Below are 27,059 nucleotides of genomic sequence, written 5' to 3'. Positions count from 1 at the left end.
GGAAAAAAATATAAGTTTCAGATTAAAACATGCATATATCCCAACACTGATTACAAATGCAGAGGAAGTGATACACATAGCAGCTGCTTGCTGAATCTACATCACATTTTAACCTGCTGCTTCTGTAAACTCTCACAAGCCTCTCCATGCTCCCAGTTAGCCAGCCTCCAGCTCCCTGCGAGGATGAAGGATGTTTTAAAGGACTCAAGACTCCTTAGAAGAAGAATAACACTTCTATGCTTCCATTAGCTAATTCCTTTTGAAGAGATAAGCAGTGTCTTGCTTTAGAGAAGAGAGACACAATGACTCAGGGAATGCATAGTCAAATAGTGTGTCTGCAGAAAGAAAGTTACAGGTAATGACTCATCTCAGCATATTTTGATTCCAGGCCCATCAGTAATTTCCAGCACTTGTAGCACATTTCCAGATTCTGATTTCCCACATGAGGTATATGTCTTGGTGTTACAAACAAACAAAAAAGCTGTTCCCTGACTCATATGCTAAAACTAAGTTTTCACAGCAAGATTCAAAGTAAGAATTGCTATAGTTAAGTTTTAGGCAAGAATGGCCTTTACATTGTTCCTTGAAGAAAAAAGGCATGCAGGCAACCCTGCAGAAGTGTCATGGCTTATTTCTGTGATGGAACTGAGGGTGCTGATTCCCACCATTTGTAAAACAACGTGTTGTTGCTACATTTAATAGGTTAGTTGTGATGACTGTTACTGTCATCATAGAAATGACATGTCAATGTTTTCACCTGGGACAGTCAAAGCATGAAGAGGGTTGGAGAAAAGGTATCTCTCTACTTTGGAACTGACATCACAGAAAAGAGACAACATATTAGGGCAATGTTAGAAATCTCAAAGATAACATATTTTTGTGTTCTCATGCAATTTTTGTTTTGAGAAAGAGTTGAGATCTTGAGAGCTAAGGCTGCAACCGTTAAGTACAGTTACATTCTGATAGTCTTCTTACACCTCCTTGACAGTATACACATTTACATACCCCAAACCATCAGTCGAATGTAATTCAGAGCAAATCTGACAGATTTTCCTTGTTTGGCCATAAAGCTGCAGCACTAAGAGGTAACAGACCAGGGATTGTGTACATGGGTCTTTCAGACTGTGGCAGAAATGGGACTTAGTTTGTTGAACTTGCTTCTTCCCGTAAGGGTTCCTCTTTCCCTTCTCTTTATTCCTCTTTGCATTCTGTTCTCTTTTCCTCTCATTTCCCTTCCTTTTTCTTTCCCTTCTCCATTCCCCTCACTTCATTTTCTCTTTCTTTTCTCCTCTCCCGGGGTGCACGCAGTCACCCGTCTCAGGGGGTACCTTCACCCCCCTTCCTTCCCGCGGATGGAGGCGAGAGCCGGGGAGCGGCCGCCCGGGGCGGGCTGTCGGGCCCCCGGCCCCGGCGCTGCCCCGCGGTGCGTGCGCAGGGCGGTGCGGAGCCCCCGCGGCGGGGCGGCCGCCCAGCCCGCCGCCGGCCGGGGCGGGCCCACCGCCGTCCCCTCCTCCAGGCTGCGCGGGGGGACGGGATCGCCCCGCCGCCGACCAGAGCTGCAGCCGCGGCCGGGGAGCGGAGCGGGCGCGACGCGGTCCTGCCGGAGCCCCCTCCTCCTCCTGCCCCGCGCCCTGCAGCATGGCCCGGCGCGAAGCGGCGGCCGCCCCCGGCCTGTGCCTCCTGCTCCTGCTGCTGCTCCGCAGCGGGGGTCTCGTCCCCCCCGCCGCCGCGCAGCCCCCGCCGCCACCGCAGCAGCGCGGGAGCGTGTGGTGCCCCAGCCGCTGCCTCTGCTTCCGCACCACGGTGCGCTGCATGCATCTGATGCTGGAGAGCGTCCCCGCCGTGTCCCCCCAAACCACCATCCTGTGAGTACCCGGGCGGGGGCTGCCGCGCCGGCGGCTCGGCGGGCAGGGAGAGGGGCGGAGGGAGGGCAGAGGAGGAGGAGGAGGAGGGGATACCTGGGGTGGGAGGCACTTTGGGTGGCGGTGGAGTCTCAGCCCTTTGTCTGCGGTCGGGGGAGGGGGGGATGGACCCGCGCCGGTGGCTCTGCCCGGGCGCCCCTCTGACTGCTGACGGGGCTCGTCGGTGAGCAGCGGACAGACGGACAGACGCTGCTCACCGAGGAGCTCCACCGGCAGCGGGGAGGCTCCCGGGGCTGCCCGCGGCTCGGCGGGGCTGGGCTGGGCTCGCCGCCTCCCAGCCCCGCTGCCCGCTCGGCCCCGCGGCCGGTCCCGGGGGGTGGCGGTGCCCGGGGCGCCCCTGCCCGGCTTTGGCAGCGCGGGGGGCGGGCGGGGTCTGGCCGGTGCCCCAGGTTTTGCGGGGGTGGTTACAGGTGGATATTCTGGTTAACCTGCGGACATTATGTCTCGAGTTTAATCGTCCCTAAAAGGATTTTGCTGCTTCCTTACTATCCTGCTTAAAAGCATATTCAGTTGGCAGGAGGGTTGCTAGGGATCTGTGTAGCACTTTCTGTTCATTTCTGAGACATGGTGGGGATGTAAGAGCAAACCGGGACCCAAACCCCGGACTTTAGGAAAACTAACGCGGTTCGAGTTCCTGCAAAGGACTGAGGACATGCGAACCTGAAGAGTTCTCTATCTTTTGTTTTAATTCGGGCACTAATGTGTCAGTTGAAGTGTCCGGCCATTCCTCTATAGTGTCTGGTCAATGTTTTGAGCAGGATCGTGTTGGTAATAAAATTCAGTATTGACAAGGATTAGCATTTATTTAATTCACATTGATTTTAACAAAATGCCAACATTTCCAGCCATATTTGCCTGTAATAATTACAAAGATTTAAACGAACATCACAAGCTATTTTGTTTCAAGGCTTACCGTAAGGACTGGATTTGTTCCACTGACCTCCTTATATCGTTACTTGGGCTCAGAAAGCTCTTGGCACCAGCTCTGTCCTTCCTTTACACGCAGCCGTGGAAGCTCAGCAGAGCTTGGCCCTGGGAATTTTCTGCGGGGCCTCTTGTAATAAATTGACTTGTGACTTTGTCAGATATTTTCAAAAGGGAGCTATAAAGCCTTGGTGTGTTTCAGCTTCCAAGTATTATTTAATGTGGAGAGTACAGTAATTTAACATTAACTGAGACCCTCTTTGGCAAGGAGCGCAGCCTTTTGGCAGAATGGGATTAGTCCTGCAGTACTTGTAAACCTTTTAGGGAACAATACAGGAAGTGGGCGGTTAATGTTTCTTACATTTGAAACAAAGTACATTTACAGAGCACCTTTTGCCTTGAGATTACAGGAAACTGTGTAAAGCTAGTTTAGCAAACCATCTTAAATAAAAAATAAATTAAAAAAAAATAAAAAAGGCAAATCTTTAGCGTATGGAAGTCTTAATGGCTTGGTTTCGTGTTAAAGGTAGAAGTGTCTGCAGCAGCAGAAAGTATGAGATGAAACCTAGCCAGGGTGGAGCTCCCCTTACGGTGGGTATTTATAATTTTGCAGTGAGTCAGAGGAGAATGTGTGAACAATGCATGCATTATACTTGTCTAGCCCCACTAGTGTATCGAATTGTCTAGTATCCCAAATCTGAAGTATCATTCTGGTATAATACAAGCCACAATGCACGAGAAGTAATGAAAAGGAAGTTAAAAACATTTTTTTCCGCTTGACAAAGAGCAGTACTTTTCAAAATACACATGCGGATGATCAGTATTCTTCAAAACATGTCTTCTGCTAATGGGTATTCTCTTTTTTCACCAATGCACTAGGGGATAGTTATAAATAAAGTAAGTAATATTACGTCTGTAAATGCCCAATTACTCTTGCTACAGTTCTGCTGAATGCATGCGAATGGGAAGGAGATGGGGCAGAAGACAATCAGGCAATATGAGTCTTTTGGACAAAGAACAATGGTACCGCTTATTTAGTAATCAGTAGTTTGCAGGTACCAATTATACATAAATAGCTTACCTATTGTGTATAAATTGCCTACTTTTAGCTGTAGTATGTACTTTCAGAATAATTATTACATGTCTGAGGTACTCATTGAATTACCAGATGGTTTGCGGCTCATTTTTACCTTACTGCCATGCAGAACTGTGGTTCTACACAGCAGCGTTATGCCTAATGGAGGTCGCACATCACCACAGAGGGCTTTTTATGCTCAATAATAGTTTCTTTTTTTTTTAAGTATGAATATAAGAAGCAGTTATTTCATCTCCGGTTTGGCTGTTGCAGTTTGCCTTCCAAGTGGAGCCTACATATTAAATGTACTTTCTTTAGTGGTGGTGTTGATAGCTAGATAATTATAAATAATGAATTACATTTAATTGAATACCTTCCCCTTTAAACAGGGACTTACAAAATCCTGCAAAGTGTGGTGCTGATGAGTTAAACCACTGGCATTGGTGAATCCCACGTTCTTGTCTGTTTTATTTCTTCCTTAGGACAACAGATGGATGATACAATTTTGTAAAAAGAAAAAAAAATCACCAGAAGTTTTTCATTGTTTATAAGTACATAGTAATATTGGGTTTTGCTGAGCACTGATTCTGAAAACTGTCTCATCTTGGAAGCTGAGTTTACTTTGCTCTACTTCACATATAATTTGTTATATGGATTAAAACAATGTGGGCCCCAGACCAACAGTGCAGCCAAATGTTTTTCTGCACATATCAAAAATATCTACTCCTAATCTCAGGCTCCCTTTTGAAAACTGCTCATAAGATCACCAGTTGCTGACCTTGCCAGTGCTACTTCTGGCTGTACATTTTCTCACTCTTTCCTGCTTCCCCCACTTTCTGGCACTTCCCCCTTCCCTGCTGCAGGCTGCATCCACAGCTTCCATTTCTTCCGTAGGGTGGCTTCTGCCAGCTTCAAAACTATCTTGCCTAAATATGACCAAAATCCAAACCTGTTGTCAAGACAAGTTACACATACTCAGACCAATACTAAACTTTGTTCACAGTTTTTCTTGGTAGCACTTGGATGCTCTCTGATTTTTTTTGCTAGCTGTACAAGCATCATTGCATTCACTGCAGCTGGATCTCAAAGACTGAACAAGAACAGAAACTAGCATCCTGTTATAAACAGAAAATATAAAAATCAATAAAAGATAACTGTCACAAAAGAAAGTGAACCCCAGTTGCACTAAGAATAGGATGCAAATTATTGAGAAGAAGAAACTATTTTGAAATAAGTCACTAGTAATAATATTTGCTACAGGGAATTATTTGGCTCTTCTGTTTGTCTGTTATGAATAAAACACGTGAGCATAATTTTAAGTGATCAGATCTTAATAGGACTTCTAAAACTGCAGTCATTCCAGGTGAGTAGCTTTTGAAGGTAGTCATTAAAATTAAATTGAACATAACAGTCTCAGTGTTGCTTGTTACTGTTTTTGTTTCCATGATTCCAACATATTCTACACACTGGATCGTTTACAGTACATACCTTTTTGTTTATTGATTTTCATTTCTGGTTTGTAGTGTAAATGTTAAGGGTCTATCCGAATGGAAAAGAGAAAGTGTTAGTTGTTTAATTCTCTGAGTTTCTAAACAGCTGTGTAAGAAATAATTATATTTTTTTCGTAGCTCCATGAGAATTTTTGTGGAATCTGATGTACAGTTACAATGCCAGTTAAAAGCATTACTGATGCTTTTCAAAAGCATCTATCTTAATACAATTAAAGAAAATAACTGAATTACACAAATCACACAACTGTTTGGAGTGTACTTGAATTACCAAAGAGATAGGGGTAAAGGAAACATAATTACATTTTTCTATTTCAGTGTTGTTTTGTGATAACATTATGCCTCTTAACAGAGACATTTAGGGAAAATAAATGGGTGATATGTATGAATTCTGTCAGTGCAGGAGTCTCTGGGCTATATAGCAGAGTGATGCATGCTATTTGCAGATCTGCTGTTTGCAAATTATGCATTTTCAGTCAGCAAACCATCATCCCATTCTTATCTGAAAAAACAGGATCCTCACTTCAGATAAGATATTTGAAACCGTTTTATATAACTTCCAGTAAGCTAAGCCATTAAGAGAGCAAATAAATACACCTCAACACCGTGAAGGACAAAAGATTGTAGTCTCAAATCTAGACTGGGAATAAGCTTGGTCGCTTCACTGCTGAGCGTCAATTTACATTTAGGAGGTAGTCGAGAGAAATGACACTGGAGTAAGATTTTAGTTAATACACAGAGATTTGTATACACATAGTGTTCAAAAAAGGAGAACAGATACTGAAGGTTTACTTGAAGTGTTTGAGAATAACTGAATATAGATCTTGACAGACTCTTGGCTGGGCAGCAAACTGCATTAGATGCCAGTGATGATTTACTTGATTTACACAAAACAGAGGGAAAGCATAAGATTATTTGAATAAAAGTTATCTGATGTCTTACTTCATGGAAATTTTATGACCAAGTGCAGAATTCAATTTTAGATTAAAACACCTACATTTAGGTCTCCGTACACCAGAGACTACAGCCATGTTTGCTATCTGAGCTTCCTGTCTAGTGAGTAGCCAATACAGTCCATAGTTCCCAGATCAAGAGCCTCACTGAATGGGAATACCTATGACTTGATTCATATTCCAGTAAGAAAATTATTTTTAGCCTCCAGCTGCCTCTTCAAAAAGGAGGCTGGTCTCCCTTTGGGCCTGTGTCATACCTGCTTGCTCCCAACAGATGTCTCAGATGGCCTGGGACATCTGAACTAGCAGCAGGCACCACTGTTTGGATCATAACTGAATTAAGCTGCTGCTGTTTTATTAATTTATTTATGCTTTCTCTAGCATGAGTGTGTTGACTTGTCTTCTGTTGACAATAAAAGGAATTTAAACATGTGTATGTAGATGTTGATATTTATTTGTCTAAACAAAAGTGGAAAATATTTATCAGAAGAGAATGTTTTCATAGTATTTTGGACAGAAGGAAACTACTTGCAAAAATTGAGCTAAGGAGTCATACACAATACAGAAAGTAACTTAATTTAAGGTATGTTAATTGTTGCTAACGGGAGAGTATTTTTCCTCCATTAAGCCCTATTCTCTGAGTAGCAACAAATCAAATGGATACTGCAAAACATACCAGACCTCCCCAGCAAAGCAACTTTGGGGGGTGTGCAGGATGTGAACCCTGGAAAACCATTGCCAGGCAATGTCTGTCTCACTGATGTAAGAAGGCAAAACCAGGGCACGAATGCGTTAAGGAGACATTTGTAGAGTTTGTAGAATATGCTTGGCCATTAGCAGGGGCAGAAGGGCACACCGTTAATAGGGTGTTTGGGATTTGCTGGGAGACAAGGCAAATTTGCTGAGGGATGCAGCAGAAGGCCTAAATGAGTCAGTAGATCCACTAGTGGGGGAGTATTTTTGTCATCTCAGCACCAAGTTAACCTTCATCAAGTTCTTTGTTGAAGAATGGGAAAACATGGAGCAAAATCATACCCCTAATTTCCTGCAAGTATCTTAATGTACGTTTAACATGCTGTCATCAGATGAATACATTGTCTTATGTTGCAGTTAATAAATATAATTTCTGACTTTCATCTTCTTTACTAAGATGTGTTCTTGACCAGTAAATACTTAACATTTGAGTGCTGAAATTCTAAATATGTATTTATTTACAGACATACATCTGTAATGAGTAAAGCCAAAGATCCATTTGACCTAATATCTGTTCTTTGAGGGTGACTGAAAGGGCAGCTTATAAATAAGTAGATAGCATACAACAGTGTATAGTGGTTCATTCCTATAATAATCTGCAGTTTAGGGATTTTCTGAGCTAAAGATTATTTCCATATTATATGTACATCTTGATTATTTTCTACTTCGCAAATTCTTTAACAGCCTTTTTTTTTTTTTTTCTTTCCAACTGATTTAGCTGTTAGGTACACTGATAACTTTTTGGTACAAGGAGTCCTATACAAACTAGATGGTGTAAATTGCTCTCTTCTTTTGTTTGAAGCCTGCAAGTTGCTAGCTTCACTTGGTGTCCCCCATTTCTTCGGTTAGAGTGAATACTCAATCTCTCTCTGTCATCTCAGTGCCAGCCATAATTTTATGACCTTGATCGTAAGTTTCTCCATTCATTTATTTTTAAAGTTGAGATATCTTCTCACTGAAAGGTTAGTGTTCTTAACCTCTCATCATCTGAATTGCTCCTTCTCCGGTCTGCTGTGTTTTGAGATGAGGAAATTATAACTTCCCCCAGTAGTTACGTGGATGGATCTGGTGTGTGAGCTGAGGATTTATACATCAGTAGTAAGATCACCTCTGCTTTTTATTTTCTGTTTCTTAATAATTCCCAACATAATATTTCCTTCTCTTGAACTGTTACTTTCACGGAATTATCAAGGGTAGTTTAAGGTCTTGTCCATAAGTAGTAATGATCAGTTCTAGGTCCACCATTTTGTTTGTAAAGTTTGGTTTTCTCCATATACATTACTTTGTATTAACACATGTTAGGTCTGTATTTTATAGAATCATAGAATGTCCTGAGTTGGAAGGAACCCACAAGGATCATTGAGTCCAACTCCTGTCCCTGCATATGACAACCCCACAGTTCACACCATGTGTCTGAGGGTGTTGTCCAGTCTCTTCTTGAACACTGTCAGGCTTGGGGCCGTGACACCTCCGTGGGGAGCCTGTTCCAGTGCTCCACCATCTTCTGGATGAAGAACCTTTTCCTAATGTCCATCCTAAAACTCCTCTGGCACATCTCTCTGCCATTCCCTCAGGTTCTATCATTGCTTGCCAGAGAGAAGAGTTTGGCACCTGCCCTTCCTTCTCCCCTTATGAGGAAGCTGTAGATGCCATGAGGTCTCCCCTCAGTCAGCTCTTCTCCAAGCTGAACAGACCAAGTGACTTTAGCCGCTCCTCATAAAGCTTCCTCTCCAAACCATTCACCATCTTCACAGCACTTTTCTGGACACTCTCTAGTAGCTTTTTATCCTTTTTATCCTGTGGCACCCAGAACTGCACACAGTGCTCCAGCTGAGGCCGCACCAGTGCAGAGCAGAGCGGGACAATCACCTCCTTCGCCCAACTGGCAATGCTGTGCTTGATGCCCCCAGGACACGGTTGGCCCTCTTGGCTTTAGTAGCCATTCATAGACTGTTGATAGGTCCTTCTGCTGTTCTTTCTAGTCAGACTGTGTTAAAATAGATCAAAATCATAAGCAAAACTTTGTTCTCTCTGTTGTTCATCCCTCTTCCACTCAATAATAAATTGAACAACGTAGAACCCTGCATGGCTTTCTGTGAAACTCTACTGGTAGACTTCCCTCACTACAAAAATTCACCATTTACTAACAAAATCACTTTATATGCTCATCTGGACTGTGTAGGATACCTGTTTTCTAGCTGTTTCAAAATATTGTCTTCTAATTCACAAAGCTGTGGGAGTTTGGACTGTGGTCAGCACAAGATTTTTTTGTTTGTTCTGCTGCAATGTTTTAGGAAGCCATGGAGATTATATAAACCAATGGATCACTTGGTATTGTTGTCTAGGTACTCAGTTGAAAATTACAAATTCAAACAATTTTCTGGCTTCCTGATTCTGCTAACAGATAATCTCAGTGTCTGTGCTCTTATTCAGTTTTCCCAAAAAACAGCAACATTTAAAGTGTTGAGTTATATAAATTTTCATCATTACTTTGGGGAATTTAGAGGCAAGAGGGACACTGAATAAGAAACTTTGGAGTAGCAGAGACAAACATGGGATTAGTCACTGGAAAGAGTAAGAAATGGATGCTTGGACATGAGTAAATATACTTTTTTTCTCTCCTAATTCCCAAAGAAGGCTGGTGGAAAAATAACAGGGAGATGTCTATTTCTTGCATCATCAGAAGGGTCTGGATCTGAGACACAAGGAGAGGAGTGAAAGTCTCATCTGACATTGTGGTAAACACATGCCTAAGAAAAATATGACTAATAAATATTCCAGCCTCCTCAGTTTTTTTGAGTAGCTCTTACTGACTTGTTTCCCAGGTGAGGTCAGTGCTCATTAAGAGATGACATGGGGATGTCGTTAGCCAGCAGAAAACTCCATCATTTAGATATTAAGTAAATGTTAGGCTGCCCATGTGTACTTATAGATTGGCTCATAAGTAAACTAAGTTTAAATTAAACAGCTAAAAGTCTAGCAGAAATGAAAAACAGGTAGTATAGCCAGTAAAAAAGAGGACTGAGCTCAGCATGAAGGTAAAATGAAGCTGTGGAAAGAAACCAACATAACATAATAGAAGAAATTGTAATTGTTACTATGACATCAAAAATAGCAGCCAGCTATTCAGAAAATAACAAAAGAAGAAAAGAAATACTGCATGGAGTGTAAAACTGCTTCATATTTTATTTTTTTAATTAAAAAATGCCGTTTTACAGCCATTTACTGTGTATAATGGATAAAAAGAAAATGTTAGATTAAAATTTTCAGGCCCCAATTCTATTTTGAGCAATTGAAAAACAAACTGTACATTTTTACCCCTATTGATTCATCTCTCAAAATGGTATTTTTTCAATTATCTCTTTTTGGATTAAAATTTCTGAGACTTTCAAAGCCTATTGTAGCTTGTTTACAGAGTTCTTCCCCACTTCATATATTATTTTGTGATCAGCTATTTTCTACACTCTAGATCTCATCTTACAAAAACGAATTTATGCTTTGTTTTGTATACATGAGTAATCCCCAGGCTTCTGATTCTTCCTGGGCTTGGACTTTTGCTGAGTCTCTTTCCAGCAAGCCAAAATGTTTACAGCCTTGTAGGCTAAGACTTCACTTACAGAAAAGGCCCATTTATAAAGGTGACATTTAAAATCTGTATTACACAAGCTAAATATTTATAGTTGCTTGTCTTTTTGGAGAAGTTTATATATAAGAATAAGTTAATATTTTAAATACTCTTGTGTATGTCTGTGTCTATATATGTATACATACACACATGCTATACATATTGTGCATATGTATGTGTGTGTATATATGCTAAAATGGAAATAACTGAACCAAGTTGTCTTTATCACTTGTTCCATTTGGATTTGATGGAAAAAAAAAAGCAAAAAAAACAAACAAAAAAAACCCAGTAAACCCAACCAAAACAAAAATAGCTTTATTATTGCAAACATGGGCAGAGTTTCAAGACAATCCAAAGAGGTGGTGCAATGAGAGCTGGCTGAGCTGGAATGGAATGACATAAATATTTCCTTTTCCTTCCTTTGCTTATAGGGCTGCCAAATTTGATTTCTTTTTGGTATGGAATTACTACTGTTGCTAATGAGAGTCAAGTGATTATTTTAAAAAGGAAATCGAATGAATGTTTAATTTATTGCAAATAACGAAGATTCTCAGACTTATTGAGAAAGACCTGAGAGAGAGACCGGTGTGGGCTCTCAGCTTTGTGTCTTTTTGTTTGATCTGTTTTTACAAATATTAGCAAAGATTAGAACATTGAAGAGTTTGTGCAGTACCTGGTGTGGCTTCTTGAAACTTATGAAAGTTTGTAGCATGAAAACTGTGAGGTTTGGTGCAATGTATTCTCTCTTTGTTTGTTTGTTTTTCTGAGTTGTTTATAAATTTTACTAAGCAAAACAATGAGCATACATATTTAAATCCTAAGTCTCAGTTTTAACTCTTTTTTTTTGTGATCTAATGTTGTTCAGACTTTCAGGTCTTTTATTCTGTTTCCAAATGCCACTCCCTGGATTTTTCGGAAACATTTTCTTTCAACATTCTTTTGCCTTAAATCACTTATTACAACAGTTTGTTCATAGCCTGGCTGGCCTAAAAAAGGAAAAGAATATTATTTTGTACACAGCATTACCTCAACTAATGACTGTTTTTTGGTAAGCAGCATGATGACTTCTAAATGTCAGGTTATTTGGATTGTGTTAGCCAGACTGATGGATTTAATAGCCTTTTATTACCCATATGTCTCCTTTGTAGGAGAAAATATATAGAGTAAGCGAGCCCCTGCTTGCTTTGACTGATCTCCAGGCAGTGTGAGCTTCATAGCTGGGGCAGCATGAAATTCAGCGCAGACTTCTCAAAACAGCTGAATTCAGAGACTTGTAGCCTCTGTCCAAGATCCACTATGCTCTACATTGTTCTGATGGGCCACTTTGATATAAAATCCCACTGTTTGATATCTCGTGGTGGCTTCTGTTTAATGACTGTTTATCATGATAATCAGAAAAATTTCATGATAATCAGATTAAATCTGCCATGAATATTTAAATCTTTAAAGTGCATCTGAATCTAAGTCTTATAATGTTTTAATGGTAAGGAAACATTTTTTTTACCATTTTTAAAAAATATTTTGGAAAATATGTGGAGCAGCGTGTGGTCTGGTGCACAGATAACTCTAGTGAGCCTTTCAAAATTTGAAATAAATACAAATAAATGCTGCATTACATTATCTGCTAAGATAATGTAAAAAGCTGGAGCAGCAGTATGGTTGTGTGGCAAGCCTGTGTAAAATATACACCATGATTCATTTGCTGATAGGAAGCTGCCTATCAAAGAATGATGCCTTTTAAGTGATATTTTGTCACTCTTTGGGACAATAGTTAATTTGAGTTCAAGAAAAAAGTATTGATTTGATAGCATTGTGATAAACTCTCTGATAAATTTGAAAGGTGAGAGCATTTTAAGTTATCATAAAATTCAGATCTTTGGCTTAGGTAACATTCTCAGTCTTAAATAAAGAAAACCCAGATACTTGGCTTAAATTGCCAGAAAAAGGACAGACTTCCATCAGGCAAGAACAACTGCAGAGCTGCAACAGGGCTGCAAGAGCTAGAGAGAGCAATCGGATTATGTGAATAGGTGGTTTGCACTGGCCAGACTCAAGTCATTAACTTTCTTATTTACTTTTATTGGCCTGGGCAAAGCTTAAGTAAGTGCGATAGCACCTATGTAAGGGGTAGAATCAGCTAAAATAAATCCATTAAAATGTTCACTAGTTAGAATTTTCTGTGCTGTATGTGTAGATTGAAGATATAGCTGTCAGAAGTGTAAATAATTACTACCAGGCAATTATTAAAGGTCTGTAAAGACCTTTCTTAGTATAGAAATGTCGCCTATACTGTATCTAAAGCAATTTTTAAAACTTGAACTATTCTTTTTCCTGAGCCAAATCATTTGAAATTTCTAAAATTTGGATACATGCTGAAACATATTTCTTGATTCAATAAACGACAGTTTTGAAAACTTAGCCAGAAAATCTTCTGATCTTCCTGTTGTGCCATCAGTGTTTTCTGATATGCTTTATACTGTGTCAACTTCATGTTCTTTCTGGAGCAGGTGTTTTCTTTTTGACATGTTCTGCTTTCCTTAAGCATTTTGGGTACATCTTACATGTGAAGAATTGCATAAAACTAGTGGAAACACAAGAAATATTGTCTAAAAGGTAAAAATAGGCAGAAATCATTGGAGATTTCCAACTGAACGGTTTGGCAAAGTAGTTTAAGTGGCAGAAAGCAAGACTAATAAAAAAAAAATAACAACCAGCATTCAATGTCAATCTTTATACTGGTCATACCTGTATAAAAAATATCTGCCCATCAAGGGATGTAAGACATCTTTTGAAGAATTTTGTGGGTATGCCAAACACTTTAAATAGTACAGGGGAAGTTTTCCATTTTTTATGAACTTACAGTGTGAACAACACTTAAGAGAACAGATATAAGAGGCAGGTAAATAACTTGTGTATGGCCCACACACTCAAGTACTCAGGTGTATTAGGCAGGTCAGTTTTGTAACTCTGTGGCATGTGTTTATAATCCCTTATTTTTCAAAGAAAGAAATCAGAACTAGTTGTGGTTTGGCACTCACCATTCAACAATATCAAGTTGAATTCAAACTAGATTTGCCATTTCAATATTGGTAAAGTTCGAATTCCCACATTATATATGAAAACAGTAATATCTGTGCAACCCAGATTCTTCAGGTAACAGTTTTCCATTATCTTTCTTTTACTTTTTTTTTTTTCCTGTGGATATCTGTGAGGCATTGTTTTGTAATAGTATTAGCATAGTGCAAGTACCCATCTTGCTTGTCAGACATTGTTTATGACAGAATTTGTATCCTGACTTTTTTTCCCCATACCTACCTTCCTAAAGTCTTCTCCTGAAAATCAGAAAAAAAATATGTATATAATCATTAGTCTATAATAATAAATGCACCTTTGTCTATTACCTGGAGTATAATTTACATTTATAGGATCCTTAAATATTAAACTATATTTCATGTACTTATTGGCTTTTGCATGTTGACTTTGCTTTGAAAATATCCTTATTTCTTTGAAGGTCTATTTCATTTTTCAGGAGCCAATCTTCTGGACAGTGTAAGCAAAAAATGACTTTTAAAACAAGCTGATGATTGCAGCGGAATTAATTTAATTTAATTTTTAACTTTGAACTCTGGAGATAATTGGGCACTATGGTATATGCCTATAAAATAAATAATTTTTAACATCTGGACCGACATGTAAGAATTTTCCAATAGCATCAGGATTTGAAAAACTTATTCAACGTCTCTGTGGATTTAAAATTTGCCTTTTTTTTTTCTCTCTTGGTTGATTTGTCTTTGTTCTGTAAATCTGTTTTTTTTAACTGCGTAGTGACAAAGCATCAGTGGGTGGGAAATAAAATTCAGCTCAGGGTTATCTTCAGGACTTGTCCCTCTAGAGACCAGAGCGTGTCTGTCATCTCTCAGGAGAGATTTCAGCCGTGACACTACTGTAGTAGCACAATATCTGATGCCAGAGGAAACTTTAGTAATGAAATTTATGTGCTTAAGAAGTTAAGTGCTGGGTTTGTGGCTTGCACTTCTCAGCCTCTTAAATTCTACTTGAGGTGTCTTAAGTATCTGTGGAAATCCCAGCCATGAAGTGGCATTTGTATGCCTCTGGATCAGAGGGTGTATTTATACTTCTGACCAGTCCTACCTCGGTTATAGTTTAGCTGTGGGTCCAAGACAATTCTTTTTAAGGTGAACTTAAAATTTGGTGGATAATATTTGTGGGAGAGACTTTATTCACTGGCTTTTAAGCTATATATGTGGCACTGTTCTTAGTCAAGCAGAGTAGTTTTACATTTCCAAGACATGTAAATATGTATTTTCAGTTGTTAGAAACATTCTAAGAATCTATTATTTGAGGCTGAAAAGTAATTAGCAGATATATATGCTTATTGAAACCTAGATTTTTTTTTTTTTTTTTCCTTTGGTGATTTTTGGCTGCAGATACTACTCAAACTTTTTTTTTTTTTTTTGAGATGACTATTTATATTAAGATATTAAGTAATGTATTTAAGTAGTTAGTCTATTTAGTACATTAATGCTAGTATGTACCCATTTGCTTTGTTTCAATTTGCTCTTTTAATTTACAAAATAGAGATTGTACCACTTCACAGTTAAAAAAACTCAACCCAGAAACACGCTGTGAGTGGTACTTGGGTTTCTTTTGGCTGCTGGGTGTCAACAGTAGTGGCTTGTTTCTGCCCTTGGTCTTCTCAGTCAGTTCTCAGAGTTAGCCGAAAAATTTGCACGGGAAAAGCATTTGGTTTCACTTGAATCATTCCCTGATTTTGTGGCCTGTGATGTCTGTGGCCCCTCATGTTAGTCTTGGTGAAAAGGTGGCCTGGCAGGCAGCGGGAGGGGAGGAACTGCTTCCTGAGGAAGCTGTTAACTGGCCCCTGGGGCCTCACTGGAATGGGCCTGCACTCAGGGAAAAACCTTAAAAATAACTAGAGATTGTGATACAACTTGAAGGGACAGGTTCTGCACACACAGAGGACTGTGAACACCCCTGTTGAGATCTTCTTGCAGAAGAAGTCCTCTTCCACTTTCCCTTCTTGCAGGTGAGGGAGAGCCACCTGCCCCTTGCTCCATGTTTCCCTGGGCGTGCTGCTTCCACCCAGCAGCAAAAACAAATGTCTTACTTCAAAAACATTAAAATTAAAAATTTTGACTTCCCTGAATTAATTTTTAATTAATCTCCCCTCTGAGTTGTTTTGCTAGGTATGGACCTGTTGGAGAGGGTCCAGAGGAGGCCACAAAAATGATCAGAGGGCTGGAACAGCTTTGCTATGAGGACAGGCTGAGAGAGTTGGGGTTGTTCAGCCTGGAGAGGAGAAGGCTCTGGGGAGACCTTATTGCAGGGGCCAGTAAGAATATTTCTAATATTTTATTTTCATTCTGTTTCTGCAAGACTAATCGACCCATAGAATCATAGAATCATTTAGGTTGGAAAAGACCTTTGAGATCATCAAGTCCACCTCTAAACCATGTCCCTAAGGATCTTACCTATGCATCTTTTAAACACCTCCAGGGATGGTGACTCCACCACTTCCCTGGGCAGCCTGTTCCAATGCCTGACAACCGTTTCTGTGAAGATGTTTTTCCTAATATCCAGTCTAAACCTGCTCTGATGCAACTTGAGGCCACTTCCTCTTGTTCTATCACTTGCTACTTGGGAACTGAGACTGACACTCTCCTTGCTATGTCTTCCTTTCAGGCAGTTGTAGGCAGCGATAAGGTCTCCTCTCAGCCTCCTTTTCTCCAGGCTAAACAACTCCAGATCCCTCCTTTTAACTTCTGTTTTATTGCATGTGCATATGTTTGAAAGCATTTTTCTTTCCTTTTGAACTCTGGGAATGACCCCTTGAGAGTCCACGTTAGATTTAATGTGTTACTGAGAAGCACATGGATTTGCTCTCCATATGGCCCAAATAATATTTATATGGCTTGACTGATAGCAAGTTTGAAAGTGATAAGGAGTGATGAAAGTAAGGATGTACGTTGTAACATTCAAAATGGAAAAGTCTTTAAAAATGGCATTAAACTGTAAAGACTGAAGCAGCACAGAATCATCTTTGCTTATACTGAGACAGGAACTTTTGACCTTGGGAACAACATGTGTACAAAAACATTTTCTGGCTAAAAGTGTTTCATGCTTCTTTCTGGTATTTTTGTACTTTGTTAATGTAATGAACATTACAGAGATACTAAAAAGTGATTTCTAATAAACTGTTGACTTACTACTGTCAATATGAGAAGCGCTATGAAGGGGGTACATTTTATTTAGTTTAGTTCTACTTTTGCAATGTGAGGTAAAATGAGATGGGTGTTGATTGATTCAAGTTATAGAATGTGATTAAAATGTATAAAGCATAATAATTATTATTAATCATTGATTCTCTTGATGCATTCTGTAAAGTAACCTGTTCTCTAATGAGTAGGAAGCAGGAATTGGAAGTTAATAGTAGCTCTAAAATTGCTTTATTATTTTTTTTCTAGTTTTGATATTGATAGGATGGGCATAGAAAGAAGAAAAATGAAGGAATTATCTTTATTCCCAGAGATTCCCTTCCCTGAAAGTCATTCAGTTGGGTACTTTAAGGTTGAGGCTCTTCATAGTCAACAAGCAGCTTCTCCCAAGAGCCAGGAACGCATGGGTGCCTGTGCCGAGGCTGGTTGTACTGATGAGGAATGAGAGGATAAATATGAGAGAAGTCCTGACGCAGCCTCGTCACTCTCAGTTCTTCTGAGTTTGCTTTGCCAGGAGCAGGAGGAGCTGGAGGCAGAGCAAGAAAACAGCTAATTTATCTGCTCTGGCAGCCTGTCATTAACTTCAGGAAGCAGAAAATAAAATTCCAAGAGTTGCAGCTTTTTCAGTGAAGTGACCTGGGATTTCCATGAAGTGGAAGGAAGAGCTGTCACATTGTCTGAAACCGGGAAGCGGGTAATAGAGTACCTGAATTTTTGTTTTTACACTTTATGCAAGCCAATAGTACCTTCCATATTAATAGAAAACGTTCTTGGCATTCTATAAGAACAAATATCTAGATAAATTATAACAACACCTGAGTCTGTTTGAATCTAAAATGGTAATCTCTGTATTGGAAATACATAATGGTTGGAAATATGTTCCAATAAAATCCACCTAGTACAGAGGGAGGAGTGACACATAGATTTACAATGAATAAAGGCTTTTGAGTCAAATTTAGATGCTATTTTTAGTTGCAGTAGTTCCTTCAATTTTCCACATCCTTTGGCTTGATGTTGATCTTGTATTGCAAGACTTCTTTTTGAACTGAAGGAGACAAAATGTGTATTCTTTAGTAAGGTCATTGTCATTGTAGATGCTGGATGTTATTTATTGGTATAATAAATGTAATTCAATCTCCCATGCACTGCATCAGTGAGGCTGCCTGCCCCGAGGAAAGAAAACCCAAACCAACCAACCAACTAAACAAAAACCAAACAAAAAACAACAACAAACAAGCAATCATTAAGAACTGCTGAAAAAAAAAACACAAAAAAACCAACAAAACAAAAAAACACACATGAACTTCAGTGCTTAACCTCTCTGGACCTATTTTAAGCAAAATAGTCAGTGTTACTCCTGACTTGCTGTTTGCTTCTAGTGAGTGGAATCTGAAGGTAAATACACTCAAGCTGGATGCATGGCTAGACTATCCTGTTTTTAACAGGGAATGTCGTTAAGTACCAGAATGACTTGCTTTAGGTTTTACTTGATTCATGGTCCTTTGAATCACAATTTTCTATTTTTCTCAAAGGCATGGTTCAGCTCTGACAGCAATAATTGCTGTAAGACAGGAACTTCTCTACCATTGTGTGACTTGGCCTGTGTGGGAGGTCAGAGGATGATAATATTTCTTCCTGGCTTTCAGTTCTTTTCTCTGAGAATATCAGTATTTCATGGACATAGAATTTAGACATAAGCATCCCTGTGAGACAGAGAAGTGTGGAAACATTATTTATTTTGCAAAGCGGTAGATGCGGGGGAGAAAGGCTAAAGCATAAAAGCACTATTTCTGGTGGGTTTTTTTCCTCACAGGCATTAATTCACATGACTGTTAATAAAATTAAACTGTTATTGCATTTGTTTCAGTGGTTCATGGTATGTCATACACTAGTCAGCTTCATTTTTTTTGCTATCTTCTTTTGCCTGCTATAGAGGATATACTTTTTTTTTTTTGATTGAAAAATACAGTTGAAACAAATATTGAGAAGGAAACTGAGGTATCATCTCCAACTGTCACTAATAATCTAAAAATATTTCAGTGTATCAGTAGCTCTTTACGATACAGACTGTGCCAGTCATCAGTTCATTGTGTGCTTGTCCTTATCCGTCATGTATTTCTGTTAACATAGCACTCATGTGCAGCTATTGTACCTTAATTTATTGGGCATGGCACAAATGCAGGACAAGAACGCAGCCCATTCCCAGAGATATTTCTGACAAAAATAATCAGTAATGAGTCATTTGGCTGTACTGTTCACAACCCTTTCATTGTTTGGTTTTAGAAACAGATCTCTCTGAGAGGAATAAAGACAGATTTCACTTTTTCTTGTTATTCCTTCAGACTGCAGAAATAGCATTACATCTGTTTGAATTCTACCCACACTGTTAAAAGGTTTTTTGATTATTTTTTTGATAGCATGAGAATTAAAAACAATTATAAAATAAAATTTCTAGTTTCAAAATACAGTGTTTCTGTAGCCGAGGGAGTACTCTGAAGTTGGATGGGACAAAGAGCCATGATCATGTCAGAGTGAAATTTCCATGTATAATTCTTGGCAATTAAGCCTACATGTCTAAAACTTTGAACCAGCAAATCCTACTTGAGTCCTATAAATGGCACTACATAGCTGGTTGGAAAAGTTGGCAACAAGGGCAGCAGAGGGATCTACAGACTTAGTAAGACAATACTGTATTGCTTTTCACCGAGTTCACATTTAAATGTTTTCCTTTCAACTCTAATGGCAAAATAATTGTTAGTTAAAACAAATCCTTAGCTCTTGGAGAAGGCTGTGTCATAATAAGCTCTCCATTCACCAAAGCTGCACCTGATTAATATATATATATATATATTTTTTTTTTTTTTAAGACTTATAAACTTGAATTCCCTTTCAACAGATATGGCATATTTTACAAATCAGGTACTGTAATTGGATAATTGATAGATCATCCAGATTTAATTCTGGATACTTTTGTAAGCATGGCTTTATGATCAAGGTGAGTACTGCCAAATGTTCTGCATCATGTTCTATAGTTTTCAATATTTTTGTGATACTACCATTTACTTTTGTTACCAAAATTACAGTATACTAGATATTATAGACTATGATACCCACTCACTGTGTAGTAATTATGTTTTAGTTTCCCGTCTTAAAATGCAGTGGCTTTATTTTATGTGCCAAGTGCTGATGTACAGATAATAAAAATCTCTCCAAGTAAATTAGAGAAAATCACATATTGTATCTTGTAATTAGACTGGGGAAGAGTTAATCCAGGAAATGAACTGCCAAGAAAAAGGTGAACCATGTATTTTTGTTTGTAAAAGAATCACTAGGGCTAAATCTTAAAACCGGGCAAAAAAACCCCAAAAATCCTAGTTTTTCTGGTATTCTAGAAAATGTTACACGGTTATCAGTGAGGATTACTATAAGTAGTGCTATGGCTGAAAGTGGGGCTTGGTTTTCTTTTTTTTAAAGTGGTGGCCTACTCTTTGTTTGTTCAACAAAGTGACACATTTTTTTACAGGGCAGTAGTTAAAGCAGCATTAAAGTGCCATTGACATCATCCAGTTACTGCACTGACTTGATTATATAACCTCTTTTGTGCAATTTTCATGCTCTGCTCTGTTTGAATGTTTTTACTATGCTGATGGCTGTTTTTCATTTCCTGCTGGGATGACCTTGAATAAAAAAAGAATAAGAATAAAGTAGACATAAGCAATGTAGTCTTGCTGGCATTTGCAGATCTTTTGTTCTGTGTTGAGAAACATAGTAGTTTGGCATTTATGGTATAGGTTATTTCTGCTGGGTAGTAATTAATCTTCAACGGTTAGAAAAAAATTAATGTTTTTCTCTTATTTTGTTCTTTTGAATTTACCAGTGGCAAAGTGATCAGGTTCTGACAGCTCCTACCTTATTAAAACATCTGAAGAGAGCTAAACAAATGATAAATGCAGTGGTCATTTGTAACTTAGATTATTATTTTAACCAATTAAATCTAATAACCCTATGAATCTAAAATTTATCTGTTAAATTGCTCCCACCTTTTTTTAAAGGAAAAGGAGATTAACTAGTTTGCACTTTTTTCCAGATTCAGTATATGTCATGCAGCTGAAGGAATTGCTATTTTTCTGTTTTGGCACTTCTTGCTCATAAACATTTCAGAACTAACCTTACAGATGAAGATGAATAAGAGTGCATTGTCTTTTGACATATACATTTTTCAGGCTTTTTATTTCCTTTGAAAGTAGTTTGCATTGTTTCTGCTGATTCTTACCCTTGGTTGGGTATGCCACCTCCTCCTCTTAATTTGTCAAATGAAAATAATAAAGATTATTTTACTGTACAGTTTACAATCACATATAGATGAAGAGTTTTTGCTTTAAACAGTTTTCACTAGACGTTTTAAAAGTATCTGCCTTTGGGGCAGGGGGTTGGGCACAGGGCTTGTTCTTTTTGATCCACAATTAGCATTTGAGAACGTTTCAGTTTTTAAGATTTACTGGAAGAGGGTGTAATCCTTTCAGATGTTTCTATTTTGCTGCTGTGGTGATTTTGCTTATCTCATGAAATATCTCTGAATGTAAACTAATTTGTGTCCTAAATCAATATTTTACTGTTCAACCCTTGAAATAAGGTAATGAGATACTTATCATCACAGCTAATAAAAAAATCAAGATTTGGTTTCATTGGTAAATGCTTCAGTATTTTTCTTTTTAATGAAGATTGATTAAAGAACTCAATAATGTGTCAACATTGTGTTTCAAACGTCAGGGTATTATGTGACTATGTTGATTTCATCCACATTGCCTTTTTCTTGTCCAAAGCTAAAAGATATACAAATATTTTCGATTTAAAGTATGAAATCAGATGCTTTCAATATGATAGGCTAGTACAAATGCTTGTCCTCTAAACCTGAGTTTAAATGCATTGTTCTATTTTGCCAATGGTAAATCTGATCCTTTGGCTTTATTCTGTCTTGATGAATGCTGGTTTTGGAGAAACTTGGAAGTCCTACTTTTTTTGGAATTCTTTTTGTTTGTTTGTTTCAGTTTGATTTTCATGTGGTATTTCTCAGTATGAACATATTAATGTGATTTATTACCTATTTTTTAGAGTTAGAATTTTTTAGGGTTAGTACTAACACAAGCAATGAATGCTTGGTTAGATGAGCTACTTGTCCTCCTGAGCCTGCGCAGTGAAAACAGTAGCAAATGAATGTAGATGAGGTTCTTAGGGACATGGTTTAGTGGCAGTCTTAGGTTAATGGTTGGACTCAATGATCTCGACAGTCTCTTCCAACCAAAGTGATTCTGTGATTATAAATGAATGTATTATTTAAAATTTGTTCTTTAATCTGAAAAGGATTTTTGCATTGATCTTCATCAAAATCAGGAGGGCTGTGAACAGAAGATGAAATTACACATCGTGCCTAAAATTTTCTCTTTGCATAAAGAATTCTGACTTGTTTTGGTGTTGAGTATCCACAACTTGATCTGCAGGCGGCCCCCTTCTGAGGTGCATGACAGGGTTACACAATGATGCCTTGGCCACCCCTCTTTAAATCAGTTGTAGAACTGTTAATTATTTTCCTTAGTTTGACAAAGCAACAGAATCTTTAGAAGTCAGACATATGTAAAAGGAATTTGAATTAAGATTATTGAAGTACACCCAGTCTAGTATTTATAAAAGTAATGAAATCTAAAGCCTTAACTCTTCTCCCTGTATGTTTTTTTTTTTTTTTCAATAGTTAAAAACCAAAAGAATAAAGGAAGACCGAACTTCAAGTATTTTTTTATAAAAAAGTTATAATTTTAATTTCAGTACCTGGTTTATCCTGAGTAAAACCAGTCCTTTCCATAAAAGGGTTTCCTGTATTTTGAACAGTATGATATAAAACTTCTTTAGTTGACTTTTCTTGTAAGTGGCTTGATGTTTAAGGTCAATATATTTGAAAGCTGTATTGTTTGCTGTGTATCGTGTGTGATTTTTATATTTCAAATATTTATTAAGGACTTTTAGTAGTTATTGCTTTATTTATTTTATAAATAGCTCCAAATTAGCTCCATGAATTATCACAGACCAGATGATACAGGGCCAGGAAAATAGTCCCAAGAGTATTTGGTTTACTTGGTATCATCGGCATGTTGTTTTGTTTGTGTTATTCGAGGGAGATGTAATGCTTCACAGTGATGGGCTTAGCTTCTGTGGAAGTCTGTATGGCTGAAGTGTAATTTTACAATATAAATAGTTAAGCTGTGAAGGGCTGCAGGAAGGAGGAAGATGGCAGTTGTTAGTATCTAGGATGTTTTTGTGGTTTAACAGAAAGCCAAGTTTTAGGGTTTTATGTAAAAGAGACAGATCATTATTGTTGTAATGGCTCTTCTGTTTTTAAATATGTAGTTGCCTGTGGGTGTGTTTGCAAATGAGAGCTAACACTGTTAGCAAAGTGTTTTGGGAGGTCAGACAGAATTTCTTTGAAGGAAGATGCTTAGGTACAGGACCACAAGCTTAGAGAATTCAATACAAGAAAGCAGCAATAGCATGCTCTTCCTTAAAAGTATTCTTATGTTGCCTAGGTATAATTTTAAGAAGTAAATGTTTTCAGTGTGAAACAAACAAGAAAGGAGACAATCTGATTTAGGAGTTAGGTTTACTAGATTTTTATTCGAAGAACTGAACGCATGACACTTAGGTTTGGATTATTATACAAAAGTGATTATATTACTCTGAAATCGCATGCCATGATCTTAGGTGTTTGCATAATTTTTATTGGTTGTTTCATTTATTATTTAGAGATTAAGAATGGGAAACATGACAGTCAGCAACTGGGGTGGACTCTCTCAGTCTACTGATTTAACCTTTTGGTGCACTCCAGCCAGCCGGTGGCAATCAGGCTTGCTGAGCCCTGAAGAGAGATGAATGGGCAGGGAACAGGCTTTGTGAGTAAGAAGTCATGTGGCAGTGTGGTTGGGCAGGATCTAGTCTGAAAAAAAAACAGACAAGAAACCTCATTATGCTGATTAACCACACATTATTTAAGCAATACAAAATCTCTGAGGATCTGGATTGTAATGGGCTACCGGAGCTATCCTTACTCGTTATTCAGCCTAACACAGTCCTTGCTCCTGCTGTCCACTCTCCGAGGGGATGTTTTCCTGAGCTCCAGTTGCTGTTATGTGTTCTGAGCCCTTCTCCTGTCCCCTGGAATGTGGTCAGTTCTCATAAGCTGGACATGGGTTCTGTAGCAGAGGAGAATGAGAATGACATTTCAAGCCTGAGAAATATATAATGATTTACGGAGACTTTAATTTGCTTTGAAAAAGCTGGTGGCTGTCTGATTCTTCTCTCTCTCATTGCCGTTCAGTTAATTATTTCCACTTCTCAGGGATTTATAACTTCAGGCTCGTTTCTAATTTCAAACATCTTCCAGAGTATTTGCAGCCACTCCAAATTTGCCAACATCTGCAAACTTCATGAGTTTATTTTTTTCTTTTTACCAAGCTTGTCTTAAAAAGATTTAATAACTTATGGGAGATTTCTGCCCAGTTCTATTGATATAGCATTTCAGTTCAATAACTAGTCTTTGCTTATCCTCTTTTTCCCTACCAGTTGAACACTTGGTTTACAGAAATTTCCTCTAAACCGTATTTCTCTGGTTTGTTTATGCGAATGGCCTGTGTCAAAACCCTTAAACTAATGTGTGCAATGTATACTTCATTTCCTTTATCTACTTGACTTATTATCCTGTTATATAAGGAAGTTAAGACAGCTTGACAGAATTTCTTCTTGAGGAATCTACAGTGGTTATGACTTAACTTCTGTGTACAAGAAATACCTCATGAAGTATAACTACATCAATTTAGAGAAAAAAATAGCTGCGCGTTCTTTGAGTAGCATTTGTGATTTGCCTCATTCTTTATTTTGTGGGATTTTGTGCTGAAAAATTGCTGAAAAAGCTTCAAGTTAACATTTAAAAATGTTACTTCCCTTGAAGAAAGAGCTCCCCTTTGAAGGAATGTACCAAAATCACAATCCTACATTTTAGTAAGATTAACATTGTTTTTTTCTCCCAATTTTAGTGTAGTTGTAGTACTAACTTGAAACAAAACATATAATTAAGTGTTCTAAAAATGTATTTTTGTCATCATAAGTTTCTATGAAACATTTTACTTACAAATATCAAATGTACTGGGCTCTGGAGAAAATTTGTGTGCTGTGTTTTTTTACAGCTCTTTTTTAATACCTCCATGCAAAATGAAAAAACAAATGGGTCAGGTTTCAAATGTGATGTACTATTTATTTAGTATTAACAACTTCATATAAGAAGGGAAATAGTATGAGGAGCTGAGATAAAATATCACTATCTGCAGCAATAGTAAAATAATCTAAATGATTTTGATTAGTGTTGCTAATCCCTAGTTATCTGGGTGAGTTACTGTGGAATGGATTTGACATATGTTCATTTTGATGCTGACTCAGAGCACTGGCTCCTTCATTGCACTCAGCAAAGTTACATACTTATTTATCAGCTTTGCTTCACTATAGAGAATGAGCTTGCTTTTCATATGGCTGAATGTATATTCTTTTCTATCTAAAAAGACATTCTGCATTCTGTCTATGCCCCCTTTGGGTAAAGTTTTATTTTTAATTGTGGAACTTAAACAAACAAACAACAATTTGAGCAGTCCTATGTTGTTTAGGAGCTAAATATTGCTAGTTGGAATAGTATTTTGAGGCTTTTGAAAAATAATCAGTTTTCCATATTTCATTCATGAATATTGGATTTTTGCACTTTTGATCACTTTAATTAAAATTAAAATGCTTAAACACAATAAACTTTCAGAATATCTACAAAAAGCTCTCAGTAAAGTGGAATGTCTTGTCCAGTGATGCTCACAGAGGGATCTGCTGTATCTTCTCTCAGTGCAGGCTATGATATTCAATGCTTGTTTAGAAAATCTGAGCACCTCAGATTCAGTGGCTTGTAGACAGCATCACTTTCTCACCAAGGACATGGGTGTTTCATGTGTCGTAAGTGAGCATTTCTTGTGTGTGTGATGAACAAAACATGATGCTGTTTAGCTGCAACTAAAGAAGGTGCTTTTGTAAAGAGCAAATTCACAGTGTGACAATTTGTTTCTCTAGATCTGGAAGTCCTTACTTCAGCTGGGAGTTGAGCAAGGGGGCTGTCCTGCATGTCTACAGGCAGTTTACACATCTAAATAAGGGATAGCAGTTTGCATCCCTAGTTAATTCCAGTCACTGGTCAAATATTTTGGTGGAGTGTAATGCAAACAAAACCGTCTCTAATCCTTTCCTTATAATAACTAGTAGGCCACATCCTAAAACACTTAGGGAGAAAAAGTCCTTCTGAGGCCATTATCCAGAGCTGAACAAGCCCTCGTTGGCCAATTCAGGAGGAATGATGTTGAAGTACAGACTTCGCAAAAGACTTGAGGCAACTACACCTGCCATTACCTACAGTCTCAGTCAGTGGTGTTCTATGGGATTAGTATGCAGCTGACTTTTTCTCTGCTTTTGTATATTTCCTTTGACTAAGTGCCAAATACCAGAAAGTCTTTTTGATAACATATTACCTGTTACAATGCATTGCATATTTGTGTTTTTATTAGGACTAATTTTGGTGCTGAGATTGAAGGTAAGACAAGTTTCTGTCCTACTCTTTGGAAGCAATTGATAAGTGTGTTCTAGGAAGGACAAGTGCAGTAAATGTCTTTCAGATTTTACTTACTTTCCGTTTGCTTCCCTCCTGTTCTCTTGCCAGACCCTATAATGTCCTGGTGCCCTTGCTCTGCTCTTAGGAAAGAGGCCAGATCTGCTGCCCACCTTCCTTTCCCCTGGTCCCAGTCTTTCCTCACAGTCCCTCTCTCACCTGTGTGACCTCCCAGGAAGCTCTTTCAGTTTGCTAATCAGGCAGAAAATTGTTACTTTTTGTTTGTTTGGCTTGGTTTGGGTTTGGTTTGGTTTTGTAGCCAGGCAAGGGAAGGAGGTGGGCAGAGATGGTAAAGTCCCACTTCTTTCATCA

The 27,059-nt window shown here is 38.3% G+C and overlaps 1 protein-coding gene across 2 annotated transcripts in view; it reads left to right on the top strand.

Moving 5' to 3' along the window:
• The first annotated feature begins 1,537 nt into the window (after positions 1-1,537).
• The window catches only part of PXDN (peroxidasin), an 85,702-nt gene continuing 60,180 nt past the window's right edge, over positions 1,538-27,059 (top strand). For both annotated transcript variants that reach the window (XM_082047679.1, XM_082047678.1), the window contains exon 1: positions 1,538-1,865. In XM_082047679.1, coding sequence (XP_081903805.1) covers positions 1,639-1,865 — 227 coding nt within the window. In that variant the 5' untranslated portion in view covers positions 1,538-1,638. The remainder of the gene's footprint in view (positions 1,866-27,059) is intronic.

Source organism: Streptopelia decaocto, assembly GCF_964273445.1.
Source record: "Streptopelia decaocto genome assembly, chromosome: 3".
Taxonomy (NCBI): domain Eukaryota; kingdom Metazoa; phylum Chordata; class Aves; order Columbiformes; family Columbidae; genus Streptopelia; species Streptopelia decaocto.
The sequence above is the reverse complement of the archived record's forward strand: the minus strand, read 5'-3'. Positions and strand labels throughout refer to the sequence as shown.